The sequence below is a fragment of the Muntiacus reevesi genome, chromosome 14 (assembly GCF_963930625.1).
Source record: "Muntiacus reevesi chromosome 14, mMunRee1.1, whole genome shotgun sequence".
In the NCBI taxonomy this organism is placed as follows: domain Eukaryota; kingdom Metazoa; phylum Chordata; class Mammalia; order Artiodactyla; family Cervidae; genus Muntiacus; species Muntiacus reevesi.
The window spans coordinates 46,733,896-46,761,628 of NC_089262.1; the positions used below are offsets into that span (position 1 = coordinate 46,733,896).

The 27,733-nt window shown below is 37.9% G+C and overlaps 1 protein-coding gene across 3 annotated transcripts in view; it reads left to right on the top strand.

Annotated features, from left to right (window-relative positions):
* Positions 1-27,733, top strand: part of GPBP1 (GC-rich promoter binding protein 1) — a 65,752-nt gene that overhangs the window by 22,417 nt on the left and 15,602 nt on the right. For 2 of the 3 annotated variants that reach the window (XM_065905125.1, XM_065905124.1), the window contains exons 3-7: positions 8,889-9,008; positions 24,580-24,703; positions 24,837-25,060; positions 25,915-25,981; positions 27,023-27,082. In XM_065905125.1, the coding sequence (XP_065761197.1) occupies positions 8,946-9,008; positions 24,580-24,703; positions 24,837-25,060; positions 25,915-25,981; positions 27,023-27,082 (538 nt within the window). In that variant the 5' untranslated portion in view covers positions 8,889-8,945. The remainder of the gene's footprint in view (positions 1-8,888; positions 9,009-24,579; positions 24,704-24,836; positions 25,061-25,914; positions 25,982-27,022; positions 27,083-27,733) is intronic. The other variant, XM_065905126.1, reaches the window with a different exon arrangement.

The following is a 27,733-nucleotide window of genomic DNA, read 5'->3' on the forward strand; positions in this document are numbered from 1 at the left end:
GCCTAGAGGATCTCCTTCTAAGAAGGTGTCATCTTGGGTTAGCAGGTTGCTGCTGGCTGTTGTCTAGAGGACTCAATTTCCTTTGCATATGTAGATCTCCAGCTGTTTGCATGGCAGCTGCATTTCCAGAGGAAGTGATCTGAGAAGAAAGGTAGGTAGAAGTGTGCAGTGCCTTTTATGACCTAGTCTCAGAAGTCACTTCTGCCACATTCTTTTCATTAGAAGCAAGCTGTTAAGTCTAGTCCACAGTCCAGGGATGACCTGAGTTGGGAAGATTCCCCTGGAGTAGAAAAGGGTAACCCATTCCAGTATTCTTGCCTGGAAAATTCCATGGACAGAGGATCCTGGCGGGGTACAGTCCATGGGGTTGCAAAGAGTTGGATGGGGCTGAGTGATGGAGTGCGTGTGCACATGTGCGTGCACACACACACACACACACGCGCGCACACACACACACACACAGTTTGCACTTTTATCTGGTTAAATACTTAAGATGGATAATTTGCTTATACCTTAACTTTTGAAGGATATGAGGCAGCAACTTTGTTTCCATTTGTTAGCTTGTTAGCTGTTAAAGAGGGAAGACTGCCCTTTTGAATCTAGTATCTTCAGCAGTGTTTAGTGCTTGTTTTTGCTTACATTGGCTGTTTAGTAAATGAGCTGATTTGAATTAAATTTTATTCTATGTAGACCATATTGTTTGCAGTATAGTTCTAAATTAAATTTATCAGCCCTTAAAAAAAAATCTCATTCAGGGATGGCTTAAACTGTTCAGTATTGTGAGTTTGAAAGAGAAGCTCAGTGAGTAAAATTTTGTTTATAGAGTGAGGATTTTTTTGTAGTGGTACATTTTGTATGAAAATTGTTAGCTCGTTATAAGTTTTGGAGTACTTCAGTTATGTTTTGTGTATTAAGCCTTTAGTAATCCAAAATCTGGAGAATTGAAAGCATGCTGTTGCCAGTAATTTTTTTTTTCCCTTAAATAGAATTCTTTTTGTAGGGGTGAAAGTAGCAATTTTCACACGTAGCAATTTAAGAAATAACAATTCTCATAAAATTCCTGTTCTGTTTTAATTTTTTTTAATTTTTATATGTAAGTAAAACAGGTTCTGAACAACTTAATAAGAGAGAAGCTGAGGGGGATAGGGGACTTAACAAAAAAAGGTTAAAGCAAGCCAATAATATGGAACTTTTTAAAGAATGGAAATTTCTAATACTCTAGATTTCTTGTGAAATTTGCTAATGTTGTTTTATATTTGAGAGTCTAATCTGTAATTGAGAGTTTGATAACTAAGAAAAGATATTAGACACTGTTTCATAACTGAAACTGCAAAAAACAGTAGAGCAGTAGATTATTTTCCTATGTGTAGAGGTCATGTTCCTTAGGCAAGAGTTCTTTTGTTACTAAATATTACAGTATTTACTATCTTTTCCTGATTATCATTACTTTTAAGTACTCATTTAAGAATAGTACTCAGCCTTAAGACCCGTTGAATCAGAATCTGTAGGGGAAGGACCTTATACTTTTTATTAGGGAAATCTGGAAATCACCTAGCGATTACTAAATATTAATCAGACTTCATTAGTGGTATTGCAGTAGTGAAGCAGACACAACAGTGGAATAAGATGTCAGAGTATACTTTTCAAAAGTTATAAATATGAAACTTCCCTGGTGGTCCAGTGGTTAAGACTTCACCTTCCAAAGAAGGGGGTTCAGGTTCCATTCCTGGTTGGGGAGCTAAGATCCCACATGCCTTAGGGCCAAAAAAGCCAAAACATAAAACAGAAACAATATTGTGACAGATTCAATAAAGATTTTAAGAATGGTTCACATCAAAAAAAAAAAAAAACTTTAAAAAATGTCAAAAACATGACTTAAAAATATAGAATAAACATCACAGCCTCATCATTTTTAAAAAATGATTTTTTAAAAAAATAACCTAATTCTTGAAGATTTTGAGCTAGTTGTTAGAGTACATATAATGTGTCTCATATAATGTCACCATCTCCAGGAGTTGGTGATGGACAGGGAAGCGTGGCACGCTGCAGTCCGTGGGGTCTCAAAGAGTCGGACATGACTGAGCAACTGAACTGAACTGAATGTCTCTCAAGTTAGTGTCGCTCCTATTGAAGACAGGCTGTGCTTTGCTTAGGATAATATAGAAGTGAAATGGTGCCCTGTCTTTCTTATTGGCACACAATTTCAGTTTGTTCTTTACTGATGATACTCACTTTGATCTGTTGATTAAGGATTTCCCAGGCTATGTGCCAGGCCATTTCATTGCAAAACTAGTGGTCCTTAGAAATTGTATAAATAACCTCTTCCTTCTAAAATTTTTCAGTTGTATATGTATTTATCTGGATTCATAGTGTTTCATTCAAGGGGTTATAATATAGCACATTTATTTATTTTTATGAGGTGAAAGCCACATTACATGAAATTAACCATTTTAAAATGTATGATTCAGTGTCATTTAGTACATTCACAATGATGTGAAACCAAGTTCCAAAACATTTTCATTACCCTCTAAGAAAAATCTGAATCCATTTAGCAGGCAGTCCCATTCCTCCTTCCCAGCAATCCCTGGTTAGGTCTCTGCTTTTCATCTCTGTGGATTTGTCTGTTCTGGATATTTCATAGAAATTGGGATTGTACAGCATGTGATCTGGCTTCTGGATGTGTTTGGCAGCTTAGCATATTTTCATGGTTAATCATAATAGAATATGTCTTCTATTGAATACATACACGATTTTTTATTCATTTATCTATAAGTGGACATTGAGATGTTTCCACCTCTTGGCTGTTGTGAATAGATCTTCTGTGGACATCAGCATTCAAGTATTTTAGTATCCATTTTCAATTCTTTTGAATGCAGTGGTATTGCTGAGTCATATGCTATGTGTTTTTAGCTTTCTGAGGAGATATCAAACTGTTTTCCCCAGCATTTGCATCAGTTTACCTTCCCATTAGCAATGCACCAGGGTACCAGTTTCTTCATATATTTGACAACACTTGTTATTTTTTATATACTTTTAAATTTCATTTTTATATTATTTATATATATATTTAAGTTTATTTATTTTAATTGGAGGCTAATTACAATATTATAGTGGTTTTTGCCATACATTGACATGAATCAGCCATGGGTGTACAGACACTTGTTATTTTTTAAAAACTAATTTTTGGCTGTGCTGGGTCTTTTCTGCTCTTGGGCTTTCCATAGTTGCTGCGAGGTGGGGCTGCTCTTGTTGCAGTGGGCAGGCTTCTCATTGCAGTGACTTCTCTTGTGCTGTGGGGCACAGGCTCTAGGCATGCAGGCTTCAGTATTTGTGGCGCGTAGCTTCGTTGTCCTGTGGCATGTGAATCCTGAACCAGGGAGCAAACCCATGTCTCCTGCATTGGCAAGAGGATTCTTAACCACTGGACCACCAGGGTTGTCTAACACTTACTCTTTTACTATTTCTTTTTCTTTCGCCTTTCTTGGAGGGAGGCTGAGAAACGTCTGTTCAAGTCCTTTGCCCATTTTTAAATTGTCTTCAAGAACTCTATATATTCTGAACACTGGACACCTGTTAGATAAAATTTGCAAATATTTTCTTCCATTCTGTTGTCTTTCCACTTTCTAGATGATAACCTTTGTATAGAAGTTTTAAATTTTAGTGAAATCCAAAGGTGCTGTATCTGAAATTCCATTGCCAGATCCAAATTAGTGAAACTTTACCTCTGTTTTCTTCTGCTAGTTTATAATTTTAGCTTTTGTAGGTCTTCGATCCATTTTGAGTTAGATAGATATCAATAGGAGTTTATTGGGTATCCACTTGTGGAAGTCCATTTGTTGTGGTCTTAGCAGTTTGGTTTAAAAAAAAAGTCAGTTGGCCATACATGTGTGACTCTTTCTGGATTCCCAGTTCTGTTCCATTGGTTTATTTATCTATCCCTTACTCTATACCAATAAAACATTGTTTTGATCATTACAGCTTTGTAGTAAGTTTCAAAATAGGGATATGTGAGTCCTGTAACTGTGTTCTCCTTTTCCAGTAGTGTTTTGGCTATTTGGGGCTCCTTGCAGTTCCAAATGAATTGAGAATGGCTTTTCTGTTCCCTCAAAAAGGGTTGTTGGAATTTTAATAGAGGTTATGTTGACTCTGTTATTGCTATCTTAACAATACTTAAGTTTCCCAATCCTTGAACAAAGCATGTCTTTATATTTAGATCTTAATTTTCCTGTAGCAGTGGTTTGTAGTTTTTAGTGAACAAATCTTAAAACTTCTTGGTTAAGTGTATTTCTGGTTATTTTTTGAATAGACTTGTTTGTTCATTTCCTTTTGGATTGTTATTGCTAATGTATAGAAATGCTACTGAATTTTCTGTGTTGATCTTGTATCCTGCAATATTGCTGAATTTATTAACTCTAATAGTTTTCCCCACAGATACAGAAATCAGGGTTGATTTCCTTTAGGATGGACTGGTTGGATCTCCCTGCAGATCTCCCTGCAGACTCTCAAGAGTTCTCCAACACCACAGTTCAAAAGCATCAATTCTTCCGCGCTCAGCTTGCTTTATAGTCCAGCTCTCACATCCATACATGACTACTGGAAAAACCATAGCTTTGACTAGGTGGTTATGTGTCTTGGTGTGAATCTTTTTGTGTTTATCTTTCTTGGAGTTCAGTTAACTTCTTGGTTATGTATATTTTGTATCTTTAGCTAATTTGCTAAGTGTTTAGCCATTATTTCTTGATTTCTTTTTCTGCCCCCCTTCTTTTCTCTCCTTCTGAAACTTTTGTTATGTGTATGTTGGTATGCTCTATGATGTCCCACAGGTCTTTATTCAGTTTTGTTTTGTTTTGTTTTCTTCTAGCTCCTTAATCTGGTAATTTTAATTGACCTCTTCACTCGTCAGGTTCTCTGATTCTTCTTTCTGTTGGCTCAAATCTGCTATTAAACTGACTAGTGAAATTTTCATTTCAGTTAACGTACTTTCTAGCTCCAGAATTTGTTTGGTTCTTTTCTGTAATTCTTATCTCTTTATAGATTCTCTGCTTGTTGAGACATTGTTCTGGTTTCCTTTAGCCCTTTGTATTTAAGACAATTGATGTCTGTTTCTCATCAGTGGCAGTTTCTGCTAATGTCACATCCTCCCCCCACCCCCCTCCATGGGCTGTACTGTATTGTTTCTTTGCATGTTTTGTAATGTTTGTTAGAAAATCAAGCATTTTGAATACTGAATCAATAAGTTGGAGACTCTAGGAGTCAAATATTTTTTTCTTCCCATCGTTGGAGTTGCTTACTCTTGGGTTGTGGTTGTGTGTACATTTAGTAACTTTTCTAAACTATTTCTGAAAGTCTGTATTCTTTGTTTTGGGTAGTTTCTGAAGTCTCTGTCCCTCAGATTGTAATCACCTAGTGTTTTGTTGTTGTTTGAGAGAAATAATATTTTAATAAAGTTTAATGTAAAAAAATCCATAGTGAATAAAAAGTTATCAGGCTCAGTATATTGTCTAAAGGTTGCAAATTTTTTACACATAGGCAAACAAGAAATCAACTTAGTGCTCGTAGCATAGCTGAGACAGGTTGAAGCCTTTAATAAGACTTTACTAAAGGTTTAGTGGTTATAGAAAGTAGTTTCAAGGCAATATAATAGTTTTGTTTCAGCTGTCCATGGATATGGCTATTCTCAGAGCTCTTCAAACAAGAGCCATCGTTACCTTGTCCATCTTGTGTTTTGTTGCAGATATGTGTCTGGAGCCTAAAGGGAATAAAAAGGAAAGAAAAGAAATAAGAACTCTCCCAGTCTTTGTTTGATTGGATCTGTGTTAGGGCATTCTGTCTTTCCTTTAAATATTTATTTTTGGCCGCATTGGGTCTTAGTGTGGCAGGCAGCATCTTTGTGGTGCCTGGGCTCTTGTGGTATGTGGACTCAGTAGTTGTGACTGTAGGCTTAGTTGCCCTGCAGCATGTGGCATCTTAGTTCCTCTGTTGTTCAGTTGCTAAGTCGTGTCTGACTCTTTGCGACCCTACAGACTGTAGCCTGCCAGACTCCTCTCTCCATGGGATTTTCTGGGAAAGAGTACTGGAGTGGGTTGCTGAGCCTGCCACCAAGGGATCTTCCCTGACCCAGAGATCAAACCCATGTCTCTTGCATCTTCTGCACTGCAGGCGGATTCTTTTACCTTTCAGCCACCAGGGGAAAATTTCTTTTCTCCGTTCCTGTGTTCTCTGGCTGGGGCTCTGTAAATTAAACTGAGGAAAGACATTAACAAGAGAAAATAAACAAGTTTATTAGCACCCGGTCACCTGGCAGTACCTCTCTCTGTCAGTAACTCAAAGAGGATGAGTAGAATCTGGGATCTGTATACCTAACTTCACGGGGGAAAAGAATATTTAGTAGAAAAAAGCAAATGATATTTGAGACAAAATGGATAACTCGGTCCTTAGGCGTTTGTGGCAGTGTTTGAGTGTGGTGCTGAATTTTTTTTTTCCTTTTTTGTTCTCCAAAAAAGAGAAGATGAGTTGCTCCAGGAGAGGGGATTAACAAATTCTTTCGGCAGGCTCTGCATTTAGGTTGATAAGGAATTTTAGGAACTCACATGCCTTCAGCTCAGTTTTTCTGAAATCAAAGTGACTTGGGGATGGCACATCCTGATCTTGTCACACACTTCTGTAAATGTTGTGATATTGACTAGTATTGCTCTTTACCTTTTTTCAGAACAGGAAAATTTATGCTATTAGCTGTCCATGCTTTATTCTCTATGAATTGATTTAAATTAGAATTCATAAAGACAGAAACAAAGAGATAATGGTGGTGGTTTGTCTCTTAGGAATAAGTTGTAGTGTGTAACTTACCATTTAGCCTTTGGTTTTCTATGATTCCTGGGGCTACTCTCTAGTTGCTGTGTGTAGGCTTGGTATTGTGGTGGCTTCTCTGTTGCATAACGCAGGCTGTAAGGTGTGCAGGCTCAGTAGTTGCAGCATACAGGCTTAGTTGCCTTGTGTCATATGGGATCTTTGAGGACCAGGGATCAAATCAGTGTCCCCTGCATTGACAGGCGAGTTCTTAACTACTGGACCACCAGTGAAGCCCTGATCATTTAATTGAGTATGTAAACATTTTCATTACCTTAGTGAGTTAACCAGTTGTTTCTGTTTCTTGTATCTGACGTTTGTTGGTCTGTTTCTTGTATCTGACGTTTGTTGACCTTCCTTCTGCCCCTTCCCCTTTCCAGTACACTGGATAGTAGAATTGGAGTTTTTGTGTAGTATCTTGAGAATTTTTATTTTAGGAAATACTTTGGTATGACTTAAATTCTGCCGTAGCACTTATATTTGAAAGAATTTTGAAAAAGGATGACTAGCAGCGGTATTGATAATTTTGCTTTTTAAAATTTCCCTTTTGAGGTTATTCTGCAGTTGTAAATATTAGATATTAGTAAATTTAGACGTTAATGTTCAGAAAATTTGATTTCTTCATTGACTAATTTCTGAGGTCTATATTGAAATGAGTACAGTTGCCCAGTTGGCTTCTTCCCCATTTAAAAAAAACCTGTGAATTTACTGTGTTTAGATTGGGCTGGTGACTTGAAATTTTTGATGCAATTGAGAGAGGCTTCCAGAAAGTTAAGTTTAGAATGTAGAAGAATAGTGGATGCCCATTGTGATGATTGTAATTTTAAAAATCCTTTTAATTGTGGAAATTTTCAAATATACATGTAAGTAGAGAGACTACTTAGGTACCTCCCGGTATTAACATTTATAAACACACGGACAGCCTTGTTTCAGTGACACTCATATTCCTTGTTTTTTCCCCCTAAAGCAAGTTCCAGATACATGGATTTAATTGCAAAGACTTCAGTATATGTCCTTTTATATACAGTTGACCCTTGAATAGCATAGAGGTTGGGGTACTGTCCATCCACGCAGTTCAAAAGTCTCACTTGAGAAGTCAAAAAATCTTTACAGTTGGCTCTCCCCACTTGCTGCTCCACATCTTTGGATCCAACCAGCCTCAGGTCATGTGGTGCTGTATTATATATTTAGTGAAAAAAAATCTGTATGTAAGTATCTCAGACCATCACAGTTTGAGACCTTACTGTGGAAGGGTCCACCATACCATCATTGCACTAACAGTTACATCTACAGTGACTAATAATTTCTTAAAGTCATTTAATATTCAGCTCATGTTCAAATTTTGGACTGTTTCATAATTTTCACTTTTTGAATTTGGTTGGAATAAGAATCTATTTAAGGTCCACATGTATTTGATTGATCTGTCTGTGAAGTCCATGTATTTGTTGAAGAAGCCAGATCATTTGACCTGTAGACTATCTTTTGATCTCCATTTGATGGGATTACTTCCCTCAGTTGTCCTTTAATTTATTATCTGTGTTGAATTTCCTGTAAATTGGTAATTAGATCAGAATTCAAATTCTGTATGGGGCAGGGGGGGAAGAATATGTGCTGTGTACATAGGTAATGCTGTGTGCATCATATTGTGTCACAGCAGGAGACACTTTATAACTAGTCTGTGATAAGACTATTGTAATTTCAAAACTAAGCTTCATTGAGGTAGTTTATAATAAAATTACCCAGTTTTAAGTGCATAATTTGGTGAGTTTTAACAAATGTCTACATTTGTATAATAACCTTCACCACAATTAAGATAAATACCCAGTTACCCTTGAAAATTTCTTTCTTCCCTTTGTAGTCATTTCCCTTCTCTCCAGGCCCTTTACCCTCCACTGTGCTGATCTGGTTTGTCACTGTATTTTTGCCTTTTCTAGAATTATAATTAATCTTATAGTAGTCAGAACACTGTAATTTAAAGGAGGTATAAGATAACTTTGGCCAGGAACTATATAGATCTAATGCTTTCCACTTTTGTATGACAGGGACTTGCCATGAGGTGTTGAAACCTTGTTTCGCTGAGTTGGAGAGACTGGACCTAAATGGCGCAGCATGACTTTGCTCCAGCCTGGCTTAATTTTCCTACCCCACCATCATCAACAAAGGTATTCTTTCTTCATCTCTCTTTTCTTTTTGTCTTTCTGTCTGCTTTTATTTAGTTCATGTACTACACAGATGTAGTTAAACTAAATGTTTAACTTAATGTAGTTAAACTTAATGTTTTGCAGAGAAACACCTAAACTTTCTTATTTCATATTTAATGTGTTGGTTTATCTATATATGTCAATTTTCAGTATACCATCAACATTCTAAACCATTTACTTCAAAAGTTGTCTGTGCTAAAGTTCTGCATTTTAAAATTCAAACCAGTTAAATACATCACACATTACTTTTGTGGTTTACCTCTCTCTGTACTATTCTTCTGATAACTAACTTTGCTTACTTTCCTATAGATAACGTTAAAAAATCAGAAGTTTTTTAAAGTTTTTCCTTACAATTGGAAGACTTCTTTTTCAAATAAATGAGACTATGGCATATTACTCAATTTTAGGAGTTATGAGAACTTTGCAGTGTTGCTACTTATCAGATGACTCACTGATTTTAAAATGTTCATTTTATATAACCAAAACAGAACTTAGTGTATAAGACATGCTTGACATTGAAATTGTCATCCGCTTATAAGCCTTCCTGAGAGGGATGTTGAAACTGATTAGAATCAATCTATCTGGCTCCATACTATCTTCCACTTTGTTTTTTCCAGAGTGCAAAGAAATCAAGAGGGAGGTCTTAATCATCTGGTTACCTGTTAGTCTCTACCATGCTAAGGCATTCATCTAAGACCTTTTGGGGGTCCAAGCAGTTCTTGTAGAACAGTTTGCTGAAACAGGTTTTAGGGGAACAGTTTTATACTTTGCAGAGTTGTTCCCCAGTAAGGACTTGTCAGATCATAATATATTGGAAAAGTTGCATTGGGGGAGACACAGCATGTGAACTGACTTTATTTTATGCAGATGGATTCTCTGGAAGGCTCATTGACTTGCCTGTTTTCATATAGTGTGAGCCTAGACCCACTCCGGTACTCTGGCCTGGAGAATCCCGTGGATGGATGAGCCTGGCAGGCTACAGTCCATGGGGTCATTAAGAGTCTGACACGACTGAGCGACTTCACTTTCACTTTTCACTTTCATGCATTGGAGAAGGAAATGGCAACCCACTCCAGTGTTCTTGCCTGGAGAATCCCAGGGACGGGAGCCTGGTGACCTGCCGTCTATGGGGTTGCACAGAGTTGGACACGAGTGAAGCGACTTAGCAGCAGCAGCAGCAGACTAGAATCTAGGATGCATTTTCTATTTTGTAGTATTTTCATTTGTGAATTTTGTAAAATAATCAAACATTTTATTTCGTAGATTATAAAATGGGATCCCAGTTGTTAGGAAATGGGAAAACCATTTCTTAGTTGCAGACTGTTCGCCCGCCTTTCCTCTTCTATTTAGGTCTCTGAAATTTGCTTTGCTCTTGTTGTTTTTGTGTATCCCACCCCACTAGTTGCTGTCAGCTATGCTTTTCCTGGATTCAGTTTTTTCCAAACCTACTTCAGAGCCTGGAAGCACATGAATTTCTTGCTCTTCCATTTCCTTTTTCTCTTTGAAATTAGTTAAGATTTGTTTTCATTTTTAAACATATCAGTAAAAATTATCAGCACCTGGAAAGTTAGTTACAAACATCATTGAGAATAATTTTTGTCTTCATTGAAGTGTTGATTAAGGTTGATTAAGATTGACTTTGTTATGTATGGTGGAATTCTTAAAGCTTTCTAGAACCAGACATTTGATCTGGATATAGGCCCTCATGAAACGAAGCCTTGATTTTGCCAATTCTAAATTTTCAATTAATTCTAATTTATTTTAGATTACCTACAGAAAATAATGTCAGTTTAAACTCTTAACTAGCAATATTTGAAATTATCTTCTTAGACCTTTCGCAAAGTGTTCTTAACAAACACAAATAAATACACACATCGTTTGGTATAACAACTTATACTGTGTCTGTATCACTCAAAATCACTATTCCTGGGTTTTCAGTTATCATTCTTGTTTTCTGACAGAGCCCTTTTAATCTTATCCTGAATAAATGGGATAGTCATAAATAAATGTTGGGTTCTCTTTTTCAACTTTGTGTTAAGTCTTTTCTTTATTATTTGAAGAGATGATAGGAGTACTTGAATTAAGGGTTAACAGTGTTTTCAACACTGCATCTGAGCAGTTTTCTAAGGTATGCAGAATTTTAGCCCCATCATGTGGTGAAGTTTTAAACTGCATGTGGTGGTTTCTGTCTATGAGACAGACAGACTGGCATTTGAACTGTTCACTAAGACCCAATGAGAAATTTTACATTGTGTTTTCATATGCACATAGCTGTAACTAAAAAGTCATTTATCTGTGTTCTTCTTTCTCTTGGGGTCTTTTTATTCCAGTCAAAAAAAAAAGCTAAAAAAAAATACAAATTGCTACTAATTATGTGTCTTTTATAATGAGACCTCACCTGCAGTTTGAAAAAATAGAATTGTAATTACTTTCCTTCAATAATATAAGTAGTATCAGTTTGCATTGAAACTGTGTGCTTTTAAAACTTTAGGCTAAGAGAGGATGAGAAAATTTAGTCAGACTGGTAGCTGAATTCATTGAAACTTTTTTTGTTTACTAAGTAGATTTGTTAACTGTTGATTCACATATTCTGGGAATCAGAAAATTATGCTATTATTTTTAAAAATTCAGAAAAATATTTAAAATGTGGTAACTAATACTTCCTCGAGTCATTACTACATACCAGTCACTGTGTAAAGCGCTTTATAAGAAGGCAAACAAAAGCATAAAAGGTAAAATACTGTTCCCCTCTTCCACCACCCCCCCCAACCCATGTAAACAGATGGGGAACTGAGGTTGACAGAGACAAGTAACTTGACCCGAAGTGCTTGAGTTAGCATAGGAACATATGTGTGCTTGACTTTAAATAATTATGTTTAATAGCTTTCTTTTTTTGATTATTAAGAAGTAGACTAATTTTCAGAAGTGAAATACTGGGATGTTTTAATGTATATATCAGAATATAATTTTATCCTGGTTTGGGTAAGCAAATGAAATTGCTTTTTTTTCCCTTCAAGGATAGCATCTCCAATGATCTATTTCTGTAGTTAGTACATGGGTGTCTTCACTCTGCAGTGACTGTGTACGGTTGACTCTTGGGCAATATGGGTTTAGGTTATTTGTGTCCACTTATGTGGATTTTTTCTCCCCAATAAATATGTACTGTAGAACTGTGTGATCTGTGGATACTGATTTTGACCATGCATAGAGTTGGCACCTCTAACTCCCTGCATTTTTCAACTGTCAACCTTAATCTTTTATTGAGTGAATCTGCATAGATTAATTGGACCTATTAATGGACTAAGCTGCTATTAATGGACTAAGTTGCAGGAATGCTTGGGCATCTCTTGAATGTATTTTTAGGGGAAATTCCTAGCAGCAGAATCTGTGAATTAGGAAGTTTATACCTTTTGATAGATAGTGCCTAATTGCTGTCTAGAAATGTTGTATCAGTTTATAATCCTATAAAAATTTCATGGAGGGGGGGGCAGTTTTTTCACTATTGGCAATGCTGGCTGTTGTCCCATTTTTTCATATTTGTGAAATTCAGTGAAAAATGACGCTTCATTGTTTTGATTTGCATTATGATGGCAGCATATTTTTGTCTTAGGAAGTGTTATTCATGTAACTTATTTCTTAGTGATTTATTTGTAATAGCTCTTTTCATATTGAGGAGTTTGTTGTGTATTCTGCATATATTTTCCTACAGTATATTTGTCTTAATAATTCTAAAAGAACCATGTGGATAGTTCTAAAGAAATATTTAAACATACAGAGAACCATGGAGAATAAGTCACATCATAACATTTTGCAATTTTATCTTTGTGTCTCTTCTGGAAATAAACAATTGAAGTCTGCTGTTGACTTCTTCACAGTCCTTTTTCTGTCTTCATTTTTTTCCCAGAGATATTCTCAGTACATGTTCTTACATTGTTGCTAGCTATGTGAATATCAAAAGGAGTTTTCTGTATATATAGAACATTAAATGATTAACATTTATATTCTGAACCTTGTTTTTATATTTGTTATTTATAACTTTTAGAATTCCCCCCATGTTGATATCTGCAGATTTGCTGTAATTACCTTAAAAACTCTGTTCCCGAGTCTCTTGCATTTCAGGTGGATTCTTCAGTCTGAACCACCAGGGGACCCCCAAAACTCTGTATTCTATTTTTTTGCCTCTGTATCACACTGTGTTTGTCTCATTAAGTTGAGATTGTTTATATTGCTGGGAAAGATTGAGGGCAGGAGGAGAAGGGGACGACAGAGGATAAGATGGTTGGATGGCATCACTGACTCAATGGACATGGGTTTGGGTGGACTCCAGGAGTTGGTGATGAGCAGGGAGGTCTGGTGTGCTGTGGTTCATGGGGTCGCAAAGAGTCGGACACGACTGAACTGAACTGAACTGAACTGTATAATGAATACTGTATTGACTGTTTTCTTAATGTCTCCTTGCATGCGTGGATAAGAATTCTTTAGACTCCTGCTTCTCAGACTTTAATGGCTATGAAAATAACCTGGGACTTTTGTTAAAATGCAAATTCTAATTTCAGTAAATCTAATGGGGTCCTAGTCCTGACAGTCTTCAAAGTACTGTTGATTGCTTGTCTCTGGACCACATTTTGCATAGCAAGGCTCTGACCTCTAGTTAAAAGAAAAATTGCTGGAATTCAGTTCCATACTGCCAAATTTCTTTTCCATCTGGTATACTGATTTATACTTCTGTATGTTGTACATAACTATTCTTTTTACTTTGTACTCTTGCCCTCTTGCCAAGACTTTGTCAGATTATCAGAGTTAACATTTTTGCCAGTCTTTATTATGAAATGTATTTTTACTGTTTCTTGGACATTGGGTTATATTTCTGTGAATTGCCTATTCACATTCTTTGTTTATTATTTCTTCTGGACTGCCTTTCTGGGGGGAGTACTGGTTTGGCAGGGGAGAGAAAAAAAGTGTGTGTGTGTGTGTGTGTGTATGTCTGTATGTGATCTTTAACTGTTTTACGTAAAGTTGCATAGTTCTTTTTCAGTCACCCAAGTTATTTCTCTCTCTCTCTCTCTACACACACATACACTCACCCACACCCACACATATTCAATTGCTTTATAGTAGTTCCTATCTTTTTTTTTCTTTCTGTAAAAGTCTTATTTATTTAGCTGTGCTGGCTCTAAGTTGTGGAATGCAGGATTTTTGATCTTAGTTGTGGCATGTGTGATCTAGTTCCCTGACCAAGAATGAAGCCTGGGTGCTCTGCTTTGGGAGCATGGAGTATTAGCCACTGGACCACCAGGGAGGTTCCTATTTGTTGCTACCTTAAATGCTATTTTAAAAAGCTTTCTTGGGACTTGGCTGGTGGTCCAGTGGCTAAGACTCCACGCTCCCAATGCACGGGGCCAGGGTTCGATCCCTGGTCAGGGAACTAGGTTCCACATGCCACAACTAAAGATCCTGCATGCACCAACTAAGACCTGGCTCAGCCAAATAAGTAAATATTAAAAAAAAAAAAAAAAAAGCTTTCTTATTAAGTCTTGCTAGCATATATATTGTTTCTTGTATTAGTGTTGTTTCTAGCAACATTGATTAATTTTTACTTTAATGTCTTGGAATTTTTAATGTGGAAAATCATTCATTCACAAATAATATCAGTTTTCTTTCTATATTTTCAATCCTGTTATTTGTGTTTCTTATTCATATTTTACTATGCTAGCTATATGTCAGAGTCTGAAAGGTCTGAAATTTTATCCTACTTTAAAGATAACTGTAACACGCTAGTTTGTTACAGAAGATGAGACTCCCGGGTCTCATGAGACAAAGTGCATTGTATTATTAGCACAGCAGGCGGCATAAGCATGATTTTGGCACTGGTTCTTCCTGTCCCTTAAAACCTCTGGGAGTTGACATGGAGCAGCCCAGGTATATGCCTCCCTTGTATATCTGCCACATTTATAAGAATACTGCTCTTTGTCCCAGAGTAGGACATTACCTGACCCTCGATATTCTCTGAGAACATAACCCTGAGAAAAGGGCCATAGAAAGAGCTGTCAAGGCCTTGTGTTCTTGGCATACAAATAAGAACAAGGAGGGATGCTCAGTGTCACATCTTTTTGCCTTTTCATACTGTTCATGGGGCTCTCAAGGGAAGAATACTGAAGTGGTTGGCCATTCCCTTTTCCAGTAGACCACGTTTTGTCAGAACTCTCCACCATGACCCATCCGTCTTGGGTGGCCCTACACAGCATGGCCCATAGTTTCATTGAGTTAGTCAAGGCTGTGGTCCCTGTGATCGGTTTGATTAGTTTTCTGTGATTGTGGTTTTTATGCTCTCTGCCTTCTGATAAGGATAAGAAACTTGCTGACTGACTGGGGGGGGGGGGAAACTGGGGCTTGTTCTGATGGGCGGGGCCATACTCGGTAAACCTTTAATCTAATTTTTTGTTGATGAGTGGGGCTGTGTTTCAAATCCTAAAAGATGATGCTGTTAAAGTGCTGCACTCAATATGCCAGCAAATGTGGAAGACTCAGCAGTGGCCATAGGACTGGAAAAGGCCAGTTTTCATTCCAGTCCTAAAGAAAGGCAATGCCAAAGAAGGTTCAAACTACTGCACAACTGCACTCATCTCACACACTAGCAAAGTAATGCTCAAAATTCTTCAAGCAAGGCTACAATAGTACATGAATTGAGAACTTCCAGATGTTCAAGCTGGTTTTAGAAAAGGCAGAGGAACCAGAAATCAAGCTGCCAACATCCATTGGATCATAGAAAAAGCAAGAGAGTTCCAGAGAAACATCTACTTCTGCTTTATTGACTATACCAAAGCCTTTGATTGTGTGGATCACAACAAACTGTGGAAATTCTTCAAGAGATGGGAATATCAGACCACCTTACCTGCCTCCTAAGAAATCTGTTTGCAGGTCAAGAAGCAACAGTTAGAACTGGACAGGGAACAACAGACTGGTTCCAAATTGGGAAAGGAGTACGTCAAAGCTGTATATTGTCACCCTGCTTATTTAACTTATATGCAGAGTACATCATGTGAAATGCCAGGCTGGATGAAGCACAAGCTGGAATCAAGATTGCCAGGAGAAACATCAATAACCTTAGATATGCAGATGACAACACCTTTATGGCAGAAAATGAAGAACTAAAGAGCCTCTTGATGAAAGTGAAAGAGGAGAGTGAAAAAATTGGCTTAAAACTCAACATTCAAAAAACGAAGATAGATCATGGCGTCTGGTGCCATCACTTCATGGCAGATAGATGGGGAAACAATGGAAACAGTGGCAAACTTTCCTTTGTAGCTCCAAAATCAGATGGTGACTGCAGCCATGAAATTAAAAGATGCTTGCTCCTTGAAGAAAAGCTATGAACTTAGATAGCATATTAAAAAGCAGAGACATTACTTTGCCGACAAAGGAAGTGTGGTGTTGGAGAAGACTCTTGAGAGTCCCTTGGACTGCAAGAAGATCAAACCAGTCAATCCTAAAGGAAATCAGTCCTGAATAGTCATTGGAAGGCCTGGTGCTGAAGCTGAAACTCCAATATTTTGGCCACTGGATGTGAAAAACTGACTTACTGGAAAAGACTCGGATGCTGGGAAAAGATTGAGGGCAGGAGGAGAAGGGGACAACAGAGGATAAGATGGTTGGATGGCATCACCAACTCAGTGGAATGAGTTTGAGCAAGCTCCAGGAGTTGGTGATGGACAAGGAAACTTGGTGTGCTGTAGTCCATGGGGTTGCAGAGTTGGACTGAGCAGCTAAACTGAACTGAGGGATGCTCAGGGTCCATGATGATTGCCTGTCCCAATAGTCCATACATGTTGCAACCAAACTTGAATTTCACGTGATTGTAGCACTCTCAGCTACTCTGATTAATTTGACAGAGACTAGAACCAAATCCATTTAATTGTCTTACACAGCAGTTAAGGCTACTACTACCAGTGTCCCAAGCAACAGTGAGTGAGACCAGGATTTAGCTAGTTGTGAATAACTTAAGGGGTACTTGTAAATGATTTTTTTCAGCCAACCAATATATGATCTAAAGCCACTCTGTTATCCTTTAAAATCCACTTAAGGGAGGGACTTCCCTGGTGGTTCAGAGGTTAAAACTGCACACTTCCACCACAGGGGGCATGGGTTTGATCCCTGGTCAGGGAACTAAGATCCCTTAGGACCGCCCCCCCCTCCCCCCGCAAAAAAAAAAAAACACTCAAGGGAAACTGACTTGAGATTTGGTATTATTATTACTTACAATTATAGAGACAATACAGTGGGTCAAAAAGCAACCCTGATCCTCAATAGAAAACATTCTGTGGCTTATTCCTGCCCGCCCCCCCCAACCCACCTACAAAATGATTGATTCAATTTTCGTGGTATGTAACTATTCAGAGATTTGAATAGTTCTGCACCTGTGGTGTTGGTTGGCAACTTCAGTGTACATAACATATCCTCATGCACATCCTCGTGAAAAACAGATCGCACAAAACCAAGCATTGTTGCCTTGTTCATGTCAGTAGACTCTCGTCAACCTGGATTGCTTACTGTGGTGACTCTCTAACCCTAACAACTGTGTCTCAGTATCTTCTGGTGTTCCATCAGTTCATCTAGTTATGGTGCTAGCTGAAAGAGGAACACATGCCACCTTTTGGGCTGCAGCCTTTCCTGAAAGTCCAAGACAGTTGTCCTTAGCAGCAGGCAGAGTCAACTCATCATTAATAACAAAGACCTTAACTTCAGCAATTTTTAGTGAATGATGCTCGGTGCAGACACGTTTGATGAAGTGGAGGCCTTCAATAATTGCTTCTGTTCTTCATTATGTCTTTTTGTTTTGAAAAACTCCAAAGGCTTGTCTTTTAACGCAGGGTGCTTGGGCTCCATGTGGTGAAGCGGTTTTGAAGGTTTCATGGCTTCTTTGGGTAGCCAGTCAGCACATATTATACAAGGTAGACTTGGAGAATGTGAATCACCTGTTGCAGTGTACTTGTAATTTAAGTAGGATTCTTAAGTGCAGCTTTCTTTTTTGTTGGCAGTCTTAAGAGTCTTCTGCTGTTTCACCTGGGTCTTTCCCCACTTTTCAAAGTGCTCCAGCAGTGTTTGTTTTCTTACTCATTTTGGCTAGGGTTATCTTTTGTGGGGCTTCCCTGGTAGCTCAGCTGGTAAAGAATCTGCCTGCAATGCCGGAGACCCTGATTCGATGCCTGAGTTGGGAAGATCCCCTGGAGGAGGGCATGGCCACCCACTGCAGTATTCTTGTGTGGAGAATCTCCAAGGACAGAGAAATCTGGCTGTCTGTAGTCCATAGGGTCACAAAGAGTCGGACACAATTGAGCAACTAAACAGCACAGCTTTTGTGGGCCTACCAAAAAAACTGTGACCCAGACAAATGTGCGGGGTGGGAAGGAGGGATGAATGGAAGTGGTAAATAAAATAATGGGCAGGCCACACACAGACTAAAATAAGTGTTGGATTCTAACTTAAAGGTTTTCACCAGATGCAGCTGTACAGTTGAAGGACATCAACTCATTTGCCACTATCAAGCCTGCCACCAGATGTGGCCCAGTTGTGACTTGACATTCACTGATAGGGTTTTGATGATAATCTGCAGTCAGGAGTCCATACCTTGTGGCTCAGCTGGCAAAGAATCTGCCTGCAATGCGAAGACCTGGGTTCAATCCCTGGGTTGGGAAGATTCCCTGGAGAAGGGAAAGGCTACTCACTCCAGTATTCTGGCCTGGAGAATTCCATGGACTGTATAGTCCATGGGGTCACAAAAGAGTTGGACAGGACTGAGCAACTTTGACTTTCACTGTGCAGTCAGACTTCTGCTAATGGTAATCTGTATTTGCAGCTGCTCCCCAGTGCTACTAGCATCACCATCTCAGTTCCACCTCAGATCATCAGGCATTAGATTCTCATAAGGAGTTGAAACTTAGGTCCATTCTGTGCATGGTTCATGGTAGAGTTTGCAATCCTATGAGAATTTAATGCTTTCACTGATCTGACAGGAGGTGAAGCTCAGGCGGTAATGTGAATGATGGGGAGCAGCTGTAAATACACTTGAAGCTTCTCTCACTCACCCACTGCTCACCTGCTTGCAGCTTGGTTCCTAACAGGCCACGGACCTGTATTGGTCCATGGCCTGGGGTGTTGGGGACCCATGTTCCAGGGGATAGGGAGATCATTAATTGTTCTCCTTTGTACATGTGCCTTCTGGTGTTAAAGATGTTTATTCTCCCAATTGCTAGGTTTTTTGCTCTCCCTCTGCATACAGCCATGAAATCTGTATGCAGTGTGTCCCATTCCCATAGCTCTAACTTCACTTAAAAACTCTTGTACTTAGATATTTTAATCTAGAGGAACTGGATGTGAGTGGAACAGGGCATTTTTAAATAATTTTCAGAGACCCCATTTTAAAGATACCTCACCCTCACCTTGGTCTACTTTGGTGGGGACTCTGTGAGAAGTGTACACAAGCAAATGGCTGTTGTCTACATGTCTAGGACCGTGCCAGTTCAACAGGAGAATCCAGGTGGCCAAACTAGATTTGTTTGAATTCCTTTTTGGTTAGCCATCACCCTGGGGGGTTGCCTGGCCTGTTGTTCTTAGGGAAAAGAAAGAAACATTATATCTGGGGATAATCAGAGCAGAATTTTTAGTGTAAGTCTGTTTACTGTCATAACTCTCCACTGTGTCATCCTGATTACTACACAATAAGTGGCCAAGAGGAGATGATTCCCTTTTGGTTATGCTGCATTCATTCATCTTACTAAGATGTGGGAAGAGATGAGGGGTATAGAGGTGTAGTATAAGTGGTTCTGAGTTGAATTTTGAGGAGACTGTTAAAATGCTTGTCTATACTTGTGAATAATAGTATGAAACGTCCATTGAGTATTTTGAATATTGCTTCATTGCAAGATGACTTTTTGACAAAAGATGTACTGTTAATGAACTGTTCCTCGTCTGGAATATACCCAACACATTTCATGAATTAATTTCAGGAGACACAATAGTGTGACCAGAGTTAGCCCATCAGACTGCAGCAATAATAATGTAACCTGAAAAAGTTTCAATAGTGGTACAACTCCGTTGAGGACTCCATGAAGAAGTCAAATCTTTGATGTAGTTCTGTGTGATGTGGTGTTCTTTACAGTGAGACAAATGGACCAACTTTTGGCAGGAGTCACAAGCTGGCATGCAGTAGAGGTTTCTGCATCAGAAAGATAAAGTCCTTTCTTTTGTAACCCGTCTGTGATAGTGGGTGTGTTCCATGTCTGGTGTGATGATGGGTCTAGGTGGTATGCTGAAGATTTGATCAGCATTCTGGTTTCAGTCACTCTCAATGCCATTTACTCTCATCAGATAGCAAGCCTTACTGAATCAACATGAGTGACTCTGATTGTCTCAGCAGCAGCTGCAATTTCCCATCATGTGTGACTCCAAGAGATGTTTTTAATTGGCCAGTCTATAGTTTTTCCGTGGTAGATGAGATGACGAGGCCATTGGCAACAATACAAGAATTAGAAAAATACAAAATGTCTTGTCTTTAAGAATGTCTAAGACAGGGATCATAGCTTTTATTCCATTGAGGTGATTGGCACTTACCCATTTGGTTTTCCAGAGTTTGTTGGGGCTGGGTGGCTACTGTGTGTACCATCATCTTTTAATTTGGCTGAACTATCAATGAACCAGGCTCAATCATTTAGAGGAACTTTTCTGATTTGAGAACCTTATTGAAACACTGGCTTGTCATGGTGGCAGGAGGGAGAATAAAGTATACTGCAAATTTATGTTTGGCACTTCAAGGGCGAGGCCAGCTGTGGTGTTGAACACATAATTTCCATTTGATCAAGAGCCCTCTTGGGTTCTTAATTGGTTAGTCCTTAGTTTAAGTTTGCTTTCAGTAAGAGCGCAGCATTATGGCAGGAGCCACATTCTTTTTTTGGCTGACTAGGGATTGAACAGTGAACCTTGGCCATGGCAGTGAACGCCTGGAATCCTAACCACTAGGCTACCAGGGGAACTCAGTTTTTAAAAGGAGTGTGTACTTGGTGTGTGTGTCAGGCAGATGGCATTGCAGTACTGGAAAATAGTCTTTCTGAATACTGCAGAGCCAAGTCTTCGGCCACATACGATTTTCTTTTTTTTCCTTCTGGAAGGTGTACTTTTTATTAGACCATTTTTGAAGGGGATGGGAATCATCTGTCAACCTGTGACATTTCCTGAATGGGAGAATCTAGAGCATTTTTAGTACAAGCATGTAACGTTAACATCAACTATGAAACTCACTGGTACATTGAATTGACCTAGTGGCCCCACCTGCAGGATTGCTTTAATTTCCTACTCTTACTGCTGAGATTTTTCCAAATTCTTATCAGCCATGTTCGGATACTAGGGTCCATTCCCACCATGGACACACAGACTGAGGAGTTTGTTTATTTTATTTATTTTTTAAAATTTATTTAATTGGAGGCTCATTACAATATTGTAGTGGCTTTGGCCATACATTGACATGAATCAGCCATGGGTGTACATGCGTTCCTCAAACTGAACCCACCTTCCTCCCATCCCATCACTCAACGTCATCCCAGTGCTCCGGCCCTGAGCACTGTGTCTCGTGCATCAAACTTGGACCTGCGATCTATTTCACATGTGGTAATATACATGTTTCAATGCTGTTCTTTCAAATCATCCCACCCTCGCCTTCTCCCACAGAATCGAAAAGTCTGTTCTTTACAGCTGTGTCCCTTTTGCTGTCTCGCATATAGGGTCATCGTTGCCATCTTTCTAAATTGCATGTATGCATTAATATACTGTATTGGTGATTTTCTTTCTGACTGACTTCATTCTGTATAATAGGCCCCAGTTTCACCCACCTCATTAGAACTGATTCAAATGCATTCTTTTTAATGACTGAGTAATATTCCATTGTGTATATGTACCACAGCTTTCTTATCCATTCATCTGCTGATGGGCATCTAGGTTGCTTCCGTGACCTGGATATTGTAAACAGTGCTGCAATGAACATTGGGGTGCACGTGTCTCTTTCAGATCTGGTTTCCTCGGTGTGTATGCCCAGCAGTAGGTCTGCTGGGTCATATGGCAGTTCTATTTCCAGTTTTTTAAGGAATCTCCACACTGTTCTCCATAGTGGCTGTACTAGTTTGCATTCCCACCAACAGTGTAAGAGGGTTCCTTTTTCTCCGCACCCTCTCCAGCATTTATTGCTTGTAGACTTTTGGATAGCGGCCATTCTGACCGGCGTGAGATGGTACCTCATTGAGGTTTTGATTTGCATTTCTCTGATAATGAGTGATGTTGAGCATCTTTTCATGTGTTTGTTAGCGATCCATAGGTCTTCTTTGGAGAAGTGTTTGTTTAGTTCTTTGGCCCATTTTTTTTATTGGGTTGTTTATTTTTCTGGAATTGAGAGCTGCAGGAGTTGCTTGTTTATTTTTGAGATTAATTGTTTGTCAGTTGCTTCATTTGCTGTTATTTTCTCCCATTCTGAAGGCTGTCTTTTCACTTTGCTTATGGTTTCCTTCATTGTGCAAAAGCTTTTACGTTTAATTAGGTCCCATTTGTTTATTTTTGCTTTTATTTCCATTACTCTGGGAGGTGGGTCGTAGAGGATCTTGCTGTGATTTATGTCAGAGAGTGTTTTGCCTATGTTTTCCTCTAGGCGTTTTATAGTTTCTGGTCTTACATTTAGATCTTTAATCCATTTTGAGCTTATTTTTGTGTATGGTGTTAGAAAGTGTTCTAGTTTTATTCTTTTACAAGTGGTTGACCAGTTTTCCCAGCACCACTTGTTAAAGAGATTGTCTTTTCTCTGTTGTATATTCTTGCCTAGACTAAGGGGTTTAGTATGTATGTGTATATCAGAGTTACAATCTAAGCTTTCAGGACCTCTCATGATTTCTTTAGCATGGAATGTGGGAAAGTTCAGGGAGGAGGGGAAGACTGTTCCTTTTGGGGGTTGCATGGGTGGCCTGGAGGCTTTTTCTCTTCTGGCTTCTCAAGCCAGGATTGGTGTTGATTTCTCTTTTATGTACCTCCTGGCCCCAGGAAACACTCCAGCCTGGGACATTTCATGCCTCCATGTACCACAGTGCCATGGCTTTGCCCTATACGGAAAAGGTTGAGTCACTCTTGTGCTTAATACTGTCTCCCCTCCATGGGGCTGGGAAGGATGGTAACTTGGGTACCTGTGTGCAACAGAACTATGAGAGTTTGTTTCTTGCCTTAAGTTCTGGCGCACGCTTTCTTGTTAAAAAGCAGCTGAGTTTGATGTGGGGAAGGAGTCAAAGTACAAAGAGCACAGAATAAATCCACTCCAGGAAACTAGGCTTTGCAGTTTTCTTTGTTTCCAGTGTCAGTAGCAGTTTGGCCTTAACAAATTTACTTCTAATGTTTTCAGTCTTTCCCAAACTCTATTCTCATTGCTGTTCAGCTTTGGTGACCTCTTGACTTCAGTAGCTACAGCCATACTGCTTTTCAGATGGGACCCCATCTTTCATGATAATACATCACTTCCTTCTACTCAGAGGAGAGTTTCAACATTAAAGCACTGTTTGGACATCTTGCTTCAGTCCTGCCCCTTGCCACTTACTTGGTCGCTAAATAGTGAGGAACCTTTACTTTCACCCATCATTTGGATGAGAACAATTGTTGCCAGGTCCTGAAGAATCTTATCCTGTGCCCCTGTCTGGCCTTGTTTTTCTAGAAAGTTTTAGCTTTGAGAGCATGGTATCTTCATCACCATAACTGGTAGGATTGTGAAGTGTTTGGGTTTTTACTCTACTTAAAAGGTTAGCAAGCCAGGCTGTCACTGTTGTTTCATGGATGCTAGTGGAAGACAGATGAAGGGCTTTGTCTTTCATGCATAGAAGCAGCATGAGGATGAAGCCAGGAGCAATAGGGGAACTTGCACCAGTAAGTCCCACCGTGGCCATGAGGAGGAGCCTACTTAAATAATGAGTGTGTGCAGTGTGTTTGTATTAAAACTGAGGAGCTTTTCTGTTTGTCCTGGAGAGAATTATAAAGCTTTTACAACATTCTTTCTTTGACAGATTTTTTAAAACGCTTGTTTTGGGGAAGAGGAGTTTAGAAGTAAATCTATAGAGAACTTAAAATAGAATTATAGCTTGATTCGCCATAATTTTCTGATCTTGAAGAAAACCTTGAGCTATTTAAATCAAAGAATGTGAAATACACGATACTATGTTTTATTTTAAAAGAAGTGTACTATATTTGCCTTGATGCCTTTACAGTGTCTTTACCTTTAAAGTTTTCGGGTGAATATAGTTGTTAAACTCTTTCAAAATGGTGCTCTGGTTTATCTTAGGTAGAAAAAATAGATGAACAGTGGAATCCCTCTTACAAGTTTTTGGTTACCAAACAATTGAAATAATTATAAAATATTCTATTTAAACATTTAAAATTCTTGGGAATAAATAAAGCCAGTGTATTACTAGTTTCTAAAGTTAGTCAGATTTTATATGTGTGTTTATCTTATAATTTGTTTCAGTCGTCACTGAATTTTGAAAAGCATTCTGAAAACTTTTCATGGACAGAAAATCGTTACGATGTGAACCGCCGACGACACAACTCTTCAGATGGCTTTGATTCTGGTATTGGACGTCCTAATGGAGGTAAAGTTGCCGAGGAATAGTAGAGTTTAAGAAGAATTTTCTTCACATTCTTGCAGGAATTGTTTTGATTGTGATTGAGTCTTTAAGCATAACCATCTTTGAATTTGTAATACTTTGCCATTATTTTAAAAAGGTAACTTTGGAAGAAAAGAAAAAAATGGATGGCGTACACATGGAAGAAATGGTACTGAAAACATAAATCATCGAGGGGGATACCATGGTGGAAGTTCCCGTTCTCGTAGCAGTATTTTCCATTCTGGAAAAAGCCAAGGACTACATGAAAACAACATACCTGACAGTGAAACAGGGAGGAAAGAAGACAAGAGAGAACGCAAGCAGTTTGAGGCTGAGGATTTTGTAAGTTGCTTGTAATTTTATTACGAATGAGGTTTCTACAAGTGCTCAGGAGATTTTATCAGTACAAATCATTTTCTCCAGAGATCACACTTGACAGGTTCAATTATTTTTTAATTTTTATTTATTTATTTTGGTTCAGTTATCTTTAGTCTTTACATTTCGTTAGGCTTTCTGTACGTAACCCTTTCCTTCCCCAATCTTCTTCGTTCCTTATGTTTACTTATTCCTGTGTCTCACCATGTGGTTTTTTAAAACTTTGGATAAATTTATGTCGTTTTATTCTTCATAGAAGTTAAAAAATTTTCCTTTTCTAAAGAACAAACATCTACTAAGCTAAGCTTTAGAGTACACATTCAGTGTTCAACTTAGTTTTCGTTTTAATAACCTGAGCATCACTATTTGAAGTAATAAACCTGTACTTTGCTTTGAGTGTGAGCTTGTTAACTAAAGCATTCAGGGATGCAAACGTAAGAAGAATTAAGGATTGGTCTGATTTCCTCTTGTCTACTCTTAACCTTATGCTAAGAGAGGATGATTTCTCATTTTGATGCAAAGACTGCATTCTCCTGCATTTGCTTTCTTCTTTTTTTTTTAAACACTTTTTCTTCATGTAGTTGAGGATGAGGAGAGTATTTAAAGACACTTGTTTTCTTCAACTTATCGTGAGTATAGATATTAACCATTTTAATTGTTACAATAAGCAGAAAGTAAGATTTATGAATAATTAGTGTTGTTAAGAGTTCATTATGTCAAATTTGTCAGTATATTCTTGAGATTACTTTTAAAAGGAATTTTTTTTCTTAAATATGAGCAGTTTAAACATTTGTTCTTTTTATTCCACCTTTTTTTCCCAGCCATCTCTAAATCCTGAATATGAGAGAGAACCAAATCAGAATAAATCTTTAGCTGCAGGTGTATGGGGTAAGTAATTTTTGATTTATCGTTGACGGGTATAAAATGTTATTTTTAGGTTTCACATTTGTGTTTTTTAAAATAGTAGGCTAGAATTAAACTTTATCTTTTAAATACCTGTTTTTGACGTGCTAAGCTATAAAGAAAAAGGTAGCATTTTAATAAAACAAGATATTGGGGACAGAAGAAAAGCTTGATTTGGATAATTATTTACACATATTAGTACCATTAAGTATATTCAGATATGAATTTTTTAAAAAGTAAGTTAAATGTAATGAATTGATATCATTTGGAGAGCAGCTCGATAATCTGTTGAAACAAAAAATTTAGTTTAACTCAACTTACAGTTTTTCAAAGTTGAAAACTTAACTGGAAAGATTTTAATCATAGTGTGCTATAAAAATAATTTTTTACTTAATGAAAATGGTTCTACACAGACAGTATTAAAAGTAATTGTATAAACTTTGCCTAGAACTAGTCTATGTTTGAGATTATTTGCCTTTTTGGTTGTCAAATCTTGACAATTTTTCTGGTAATGACTCCCTTTTTAAAACTGCTGAAAGTTTAATTTGATAGCATCTACAGAAGATTAAACTGCACTTAGAGTAACTTAATTAGCTTTTTAGAGATTTAAGTGAAGTTTAAAATAATGGAATAATTTAAAATATGAAGATTTGATATCTGAAAAATAAATTTAATTATTTGATACCAAATTCAGAGGCGATGCATCTGCTTTGGAACTTGTACACACGTTCTTGTGTTTTTCTATTGAAAATAAGCAATTTACCAAAACAAAAGGATCGTGGCTTATGACAGCATAATAGTCCTGATGATAAAGGCATTATTTTAAACTTTGCCACTTCCTGTGCTGTTCTTTATTGTATTTGGGGGTGATACGCTGGGGGAATTATTTTGTTACTTTTGATCTCCCAATTTATTTAAGGGCTTCTTGAGGGTGGGGGTGGGGGTTGTCAGACACTTTTGTTAGAACCATGTGAATGGCATTGTTTTTTCTGTATTGCAAATTAGTATTTCTACCACTCTCCCCAGGCCTACACGCCCAGACACACACATACCCAACCAAAAAAATCTCCCAAGCTCCTCTCTTAGGTATGTTTCCTTATTATTCAGTTTTTCTGGGAACAGCTGATTGCATAAGAATATAGAACCACCTGCAAGGTGTTAAATAAAATCTCTTAAGAAATTAGGAATAATTTGGATTTGATTAAAATGAAAGTAAATAAAATCAAGAATGTTAGTGAGCGTTTGTCATATAAAACTACCTATAGATACTACTGGTACTGATCCTTGGTTAATAATTTTAGAAATGATTTAGAAATACATTTTTGAAAATATTGAGAATAAAATGTATTAATATAAAGATTTTGGTTCTACTGTTTCAGGGTTGGTCTAAGGATTTTGAGCAGTAGTTGAAAAGATGTTTAAAAGGAAGATGTACTCTTTACTGTGTCTTAGGTAAACTAAAAAGTGTGTCTGCATTAGAAAAAAAAACTGTGACTTGATTAATTGTTAAATTCCCAGTACTTCCCATAGGAATACAATGAAACTTTCATTGTATTACACTTCACTATTCCTTTCTTAATTTATGCCCTGGGTTCCCAAATATTGTTTTCCCCATTGCAACATTTAAAATAGCTATGTTCCTGAGGAAGCCAGAGAATTTTCAGTAGAACTTATCTAGTGCTACTTCCTTCCAGGTAAGTCAAAATTTAATAATGGAAATGTAATATATATTAAAAA